Below are 7464 nucleotides of genomic sequence, written 5' to 3' on the forward strand. Positions count from 1 at the left end.
TATGCTTGGATCTGACTTTAAGAATTGAAATTACTTGATTCTTATACCAATATATCGATGCTAAGTTTGTTCAGATCATTGTCGAAACTTCATTTTCTGATTTATCAGCTTTCAATCACACACTTTGTTACGATTACGGATAAATATAGTTTTGATTATTACACAATTATGATTAAATACATTTACAATTATTTGAAATATTTATATATATATATATATTTTTTTTCCTTCCAATGACTTTATTAAGATCCAAAAGTAAGATCTGAATTTACAACAAGGTACAAAAACATTGGACATACATTAAACAGAGCATATAATTGATTACTGTCAACTGCCATTTTGCTTAAGATATCTGCACATGAATTCTGCTCTCGAAATGTGAAAGTGAATCGTATAGCGGTAAATCTTGAGCACCACGCCATAATAGTATTCAGATAGTGTTGTAAGCAAGGATTTGTCATCTTATTATTGAGTAATCTGGTAATGGTGGAGTTGTCACCTTCGAAGTCTACAACACGATATCCTAACCCCCATGATGATTGAATTGCCCAAATGAGTGTTGTACATTCAGATTCTTCAATGGTAGCTCGTCCTTGGAATTTTCCCATTCCTGCTTCAAGAAAAGCACCAGTTATAGTACAGAGGATCCATCCAAGACCTGAATTGCGATCTCCGTCATGGTGGGAGGCATCATAGTTACATTTAACCCATCCTTGGTCTGGTGGAGTCCATTTTGTACCTTGTGATCTGGCTCTGTGAACCTCATGTCCTTCGTCTGATTGTGGAGACGTATTGGTAATCCATTCCTCTACATCAGAAAGTATTTGCGTGCTGATGACGTTTTGGTCCATCATTTTGTGGTTGAAAACCAGATTGTTACGACTCTTCCATAAGTACCACAACAACCAGAACGAAGCATATCTACTAATTTGAGGGAGGCTATGGTCCTGATGGATGTTGAAGAGGTACATGAGTTTGTTATCTACTGCAATAGCCGGATCTGGTAGCATTGTGGTAGAGATTCCTAGTGTTCTCCAGATCGCAATAGAATTAGTGCATGAGAAGAATAGGTGTTCACTCGTTTCCAGTTCGGTACAGCAGATGGAGCAGTACGGGTTGACATGAATGTTTCTGCGTCTTAGGTTATCAGCAACGCCTAAAGCTCTTGAAGCCATTCTCCAAAGAAAATGCTTAAGTTTTGGACTAATATCCAATTTCCAGATGTTAGCAGCAATATCTGGCGTAGTAGCTAGTGGAGTTTGAGGTGTATCTTCAGTTCTTGTCATAGTTAGGGCCTGCCAATAACCAGATTTCACTCTGTACTGACCATCCGTTGTGAGATTCCAGAGATAATTGTCTGACTCATCAGTCTGAGGGAGATATATCTTCCGTATAAGATAATGATCACTCGGATCAATATATGCGGCTAGCTTAATCTCGTCCCATTGTTTGGTGTGTTGATCTATCAGTAGTTGCACTGGTAGCTCAGAACTAGGCTCATTGAGGACAGTCGGAGGGCGTGGGGGCGAGGTTGGTAACCAGGGGTCGACACCCATCCTTGTTTTTTGACCATTACCGATGGTATATTGGATTCTTGTGGCTAGTAACTCACACCCAAAACGGAGGGAATTTCATCCATAAGAAGGCTTATGATCCTTTGAAGCATTAAAAATGTCTTGTGTCCCGAAAGTATCTAGCCTTGAGAAGACGGTATAGCAAGCTCTCCGGTCTCTTGATGATTTTCCAAATATGATTAGTCAGAAGTGCTTGATTGAATAGATGAAAGTCAAGAACCAACGCATCATCTACTCTTGAGAGGACCAATTGTAAAACGGCTTCAGCAACCATTTTTTTTTTACATTGATAAATAACCAAAAACAGCAGGTGGTCTTAATCTTTAGAAGTAAAACGTCATGGTGTGTTAAAAAAAAATATAATGATATGTCGCCTAATTCCAACACACCACTCACAACATCACACGCCTTTTTTATGATCACACAACAATTGTAACAGTGTCAGTCTTTATTATTACTCCACAGTTAATCTTGACCGTCTATTCAAATTTATGATGACGTGTCTTTCCAAGAGTAACTTTAATCTTTTAACCGCGCCTCTATCGTCTTTTAACTAAAATGTACAAAAGATAAAATATATAAAAACAAACGGTTGAAAAGAGTGAAAATATCTACAGAGAAGAGAGAGAGAGAGAGAGTGCGGAGGTTTTTTGGTTTAGGCGACGGAGCTTTTTTTTTCTCTCTCTCTCTCTTTTCCGTACAAATGGCGCCGCCGAAGAGTCAGGTTGACGGAGGAGAAGGAAAAGGAAAAGCTGTAGCTACTACTACGCCGTCGACAAGAGTGCTTCGAAGCATGGATCGGAAGACTCGAAGTGACACTCGACGAAGCGGTTCTTCTTCCAAGCTTGTTCAGCTCGAATCTCCTGAGAAGAAGAAAAGGAAGGCGAAAGCGAAGGCTGGTGGAGCAGCGACGAAGAAGATTAAGAAAGAAAAAGAAGAAGAAGAAGAAGAAGAAGAAGAAGAAGAAGAAGAAGAAGAAGATGTAGCTGTGAAAGTTGAGAAAGAGGAGGAGGAGGAGGAACATGGTGATGATGATGCTGCTGCAGAGGAAGCAAAGGAAGAAGATGACGACGAATCTGGGAAGAAGAAGATTGTGATCGAGCACTGGTAAACGAATTGTCTTCTTCCTTTTTTTTAGGTTTTTGTTTTTGTTTTTTTTTTGGAGAAATTTGGGGGAAAATGTAGAAGCGAGTATTTAGGGCTTTTTGTTCTCCGATTTTGAAGCTAAATATCTTTTGGATTTTTTTGTCCTTCTCTGTGCGTTCGTGCTTCTTAGGGTTTACTCTTATCTTGTTGTTAGGTTTTTTCGTTCTTTGAATCTTTTAACACATTCTGAGAAATTGAAGTCGTCATCTTGATTGTAATTGGTGTGATGTTTGAGGAGAGAAATCTAGCCTATCGTGCTTTGAATGATGCTATGTCTCGTTCGTTACCTTAAGTGTAAGTTTTTTTGTTGTGGTTTTCGTGAAGCAAACAATGCAAATCATTCAGGGAGAGGGCAAATCAGGTGAAGGAAGGTTTGGAGGAAGCTGTTCCTGGCATCATTGTGACTCTGAATCCTGATAAGGTAGTGAATCCTTTTTTTTTTTTTTACTGCAGATGTGTATATATATGTTATTGTAAATGCTTGTTGTTTATGATTGTTTTGAGGATGTGTGACACAATATGTGGTCCATTAGTATGCTAATTTTTTTTCCCTTTTCTCATCTGCTTTAACAGCCAAGGCGTGGTTGCTTTGAGATTCGAGAGGAAGGTGGTGAAACATTTATCAGTCTTTTGGTAAGCTACTTCATTCTTATACTGATTTGGTCACACTTCTGTGAGTGGCTTTGTTCCATTTGAATTGAGTTTTCTCATCTTTTCCGTTCTACTTCTCATAAAGCAGTTTCTTTCATGGCATGCTTTTGAAATTGTAAATCAGTTTTAGATCTGTAAGCACTCACAAAATTGATGATCAGAGTCAACTGATCACTAATGCTGTTTACTTTATGTTTTCACCCTGCTACGTTTCTAAGTACCGTTTTGGCTTGTTTGAGCTTCGTGCTAAGTCATTTGAAACAAAAATAACTACCAGATCAGATTGTTAGTGACTAGGTATACAAGAAGAATTTTTTTTGCTTTCATGTTCTTAATTTTTAGAGGTATATAGAAGATGATGTGACTTTCTTATGTAGGGTATGAAGCGCCCATTTACACCGATGAAGGAACTGAACATGGAAGAGGTCATTACGGAGATCGTGGAGAAGATTAAATGACATAGGAGTAATAGAGTTTCTATCAATGCTGAGTCTTTTGTCTATTCCTCAGCCATCGGCAAATAGCCTAGCTTTAATATTTGACTATCTAGAGCAACTGCAAGACTTTTTAGGATTAATTTTTAATGGTTTGGTGAAAACCCTTTAACCACATGTTCATCATTTGCAGTGCTTGATCGGCTTTGTGCAGGTTACTGAAGCTAAAAATTTCTGATATATTTGGTTGATTTGAAATGATTTATGTAGTTTGGTATTAAGTCGTCTTCGTAATGCTTTTATGCTAGATTGAAGCAAGCGTTCGTTATGTTATGGATTTCGTAATGCTACTATGCTAGTTTGAAGCAAGCGTTAGTTATGTTATGGATTGGATGGATGAAGATATAACATTAAGTTACAATTTGGTAATACAAGTTTCACAAGACGGAACATCACATTTTTGCCAAATGATAAATGATTGAGGTATAATAATGTGGGTAGAAATTGTTAGTGTAATTGATCCACTTCATATCACCATTGTCTCTGTCTATTGGCGAGTCTCATTTTCAGTTTATTGCCCTTGACGCACTCTGTCTTAATCCATCTTAGAACCCAGCAAAGCTAGCAACAAACCCGATAACAAGGACAGCACCAAAGTTCAAGCCAGTGTTAGACGCAGAAGAAGGTGGTTCAGCCTCGTCAGCTGCTGGCATCTTTCTCTTACCGGACTTCTCTGGTGCCGGAGCTGGTGAATCAGCTTCTGATGGTGCTGATGCGGGTGCGGTCTCTGGAGCCATACCCGGAGGAGAGTCTGCGTAATCTTCTTCCTCAGCTGGTCCAGGAGCTGGAGTGGCAGAACCCTTCTTGGGAGATGGAGCTGGTGGTGAAGACATGGGTGGGGGTGGAGGAACCTTAACCGGAGCCCCAAGTCCAGGAGCCACAATGGGCATGCTGATCTGGACCACAGAGAGATTGTATGGGTTACGGAAAACTGTCGTAATGTACTCAGCGGTTTGGGGAGCGCCTTTCACACCGGAACCGAAGTAAATCTTTCCGTTAGATTTGGTGCAGTTGAGGAAACCGTTTTGCTGTTGTCCCAAACCGGTGGACTGGTAAAGGGTAGTGAGCAATGTGCTTTTGTCCTTGAGAGCCTTGAGCTTGAGCTCATCAAAGTAGTCAAGAACAACATGGTTCATAAGGATGTTCTTGAGCTCTTCCTCGGGTCTACCAGAGATGGAACCAATAGCGTCGTTGCTAAGAGCCAGCACGGTGATGGTCTGACGTTTGTTGATAATCGGCGTGAGCTCCGTCTTGGCAAAAAGCTCAGTCATGCTGCTGAATTCAGGGTATTTCTCGAGCGCTCGGGTTATGTTAACCGCTGATACAACGGAGGAAACAGCGAGTAAGATGGCGAGACAGAGGAGAGAAGAGGAGACTTTGAGACCCATTTTTGGGTGTTGTTATTTATCACCCTTATGTTCTATATTAAAAGCTCAAACCTCAAAGCCTGAGTTTGCAATAGGAGGATCAGCTTGGGTATATATACAGACTTAAAGAAGCGTTCAAGATTAATGGTGCCGAGACATTTACTTATATATTTGTGCTGGCTAAATTTGAACTTGACATTATTGTTGTTACCTCTATATTTGGCTTTAGACTGTTTTATTTTGTACCTTTGGTTTTAGGGACTGATATTGAGATTTGTTATTTTATTCAAAGAATGATGAGATGTTACAACATAAAATAGGAGAAATATAGAGATCAACGTTGAAGATTTGTAGTCCATAATCTTTATTTAGTAGTGACAGGGCCTCTGTTAGGGGGTTCACCAGGTAACTAATGGTTTCAGCTAACTATTTGATTCCAAAATTATTAGATTATGATCAGTTTTAACAAATTCCTAGATTAAGTAGATAAAGTATTTGTAATTAATAAATTTAAAGACATAAATGTTAATTTTTTGTTGATGATATTTGAATTTTGAATGTAATCCACACACTTTTTTAGATTTAATCTAGTATTTTTGTTTTAAATAGGATTTCAACTCTATACATTTTATTTTGCAATACACTTTAAGTATCCTTTTATCATAAAAATCGGATTTTAATTTTACTCACTCCATCTCAAGTGATAAGAAGTACAATATTTATATCAAAAAATTATATATGCATCATATCAAATCTATATCTTAGTTAGTTTATGAATAATAATTGTTAACAAAATGCAAAATTTAATTACACTGTTAAGATAGATTCTCTGTTTTTCTTTTGTTAGGTTGAATAATAAAGTTATAAACCACATAGGAAACCTAATTTGGTTTAAGTTCGTATAGCGAGATATGTTTTACCAACAAGAAAAAGGAAATTTAACAAATAAATTAACGAACCTTAATCAAAAATTGCTTTAAAGAAAAAGAAAAGGAAATTAAGAAACTAACTAAGAAAGGAAAAATAAAGAAAAGGAAATTACATTAACGCGTTAGGAGTCAGAACAAAATTATATAAACAGAGTTTTGCTACTATAAATATAACACAACACACACTAAACCTTCTCCACAATCTTATCCTAATCTTTTACGACTCATCTTTTCATTCTGTCTCTGAGTTTTCTTTTTCTGATTTCACTCCGACAATGGATACTGAATCAATCAGACTCGATGTTAATGTAGAAGCTACGTCTCAAGATCCGTCGTTAGGGTTATTAAGCACGGTGAAAATCACTGTAAAGAGAGGGTACTTCGAGGAGTTTATCATAGAGAAGAACGATGATCATCATAGCATCAAGAGTGTCGGATCTTACCGTAATTCTCCACCAGGTCCAGACTCAAAATTCATTCTGAAACTCCGAACCTTCGAGCCAAAGGACGTCTATCGAACTCTCCATAGCCAACTCCACGATGGTCTCTTGTCCGAATACATAGCTGATGAGATTGTTGTCCAAGCCCTACGACAAAGAAGCAAAAGTTCTAACTTGCCACAACCACCTTTATTCATGAAAGGCACTGTCAAACTGACACAGAAGGTGTACAACGTTGTGCGTCGCAACTCTGCTCCGTCGGCAACAGATTTGACGACTTGTGCCATCTGTTTGGAAGATCTGGATCTATCTAGAACCGAGGATTACTGCCACGTGCCTAACTGCTCGCATTGTTATCATGAAGAATGTGTCAATAAGTGGGTAGATCGATCTAATGGCACATGCCCTCTCTGTCGCGAACTATTTGACAAGCAGCGTGAAACAGAGCCTAATTAGGGTTTCGAAGTATGTTTTATTTTGTGGGTCTTAATGATTTGCTAATTTGTATTTCTTTCTATGTAATGATATTGATAATGTTTTTTGTGTGCAACATGTAATGCAGTTTGATTTAATGAAATTAAGATTTTTTTTAGACTTGGACTTCAAATTAATAATTTCATCTAAAAGTTTGATTCAGTCTGCAACATATGTCGCATCACACACCATTGACTTAAAAACACATTTTGTTTCAGATAAAAATAAGCAACTTTGAACTTTTTGATGTCGGTTTACCAAATTGAAGGAAACAAGGAAACAATCCAACGATACCAGAGTTTCAGAATTGAACTAGACGTAATCCTAGGTTCTAGATACTGAAAACATCTCTCAAATCACCACACAAATACTAATGACTCTTTATCTAC

The 7464-nt window shown here is 38.0% G+C and overlaps 4 protein-coding genes across 4 annotated transcripts; 2 read left to right on the forward strand and 2 right to left on the reverse strand.

Moving 5' to 3' along the window:
• LOC104705012 lies at nucleotides 243–1556 on the reverse strand. Its single transcript, XM_010421005.1, has one exon. It carries the CDS (start codon nucleotides 1554–1556, stop codon nucleotides 243–245), a length of 1314 nt encoding a protein of 437 aa, XP_010419307.1.
• Nucleotides 2176–4086, forward strand: LOC104702964 (DNA ligase 1-like). Its single transcript, XM_010418901.2, has 4 exons — nucleotides 2176–2681; nucleotides 3045–3141; nucleotides 3294–3353; nucleotides 3749–4086. Exons 1-4 carry the CDS (start codon nucleotides 2278–2280, stop codon nucleotides 3827–3829), a joined length of 642 nt encoding a protein of 213 aa, XP_010417203.1. The 5' UTR covers nucleotides 2176–2277; the 3' UTR covers nucleotides 3830–4086.
• LOC104702965 (fasciclin-like arabinogalactan protein 3) lies at nucleotides 4199–5498 on the reverse strand. The gene has a single exon (XM_010418902.1). The coding sequence runs from the start codon at nucleotides 5251–5253 to the stop codon at nucleotides 4411–4413; it is 843 nt and encodes a 280-aa protein (XP_010417204.1). The 5' UTR covers nucleotides 5254–5498; the 3' UTR covers nucleotides 4199–4410.
• Nucleotides 6341–7157, forward strand: LOC104702966. Its single transcript, XM_010418903.2, has one exon. The coding sequence runs from the start codon at nucleotides 6437–6439 to the stop codon at nucleotides 7055–7057; it is 621 nt and encodes a 206-aa protein (XP_010417205.1). The 5' UTR covers nucleotides 6341–6436; the 3' UTR covers nucleotides 7058–7157.

The sequence above is a fragment of the Camelina sativa genome, chromosome 7, assembly GCF_000633955.1.
Source record: "Camelina sativa cultivar DH55 chromosome 7, Cs, whole genome shotgun sequence".
Classification (NCBI taxonomy): domain Eukaryota; kingdom Viridiplantae; phylum Streptophyta; class Magnoliopsida; order Brassicales; family Brassicaceae; genus Camelina; species Camelina sativa.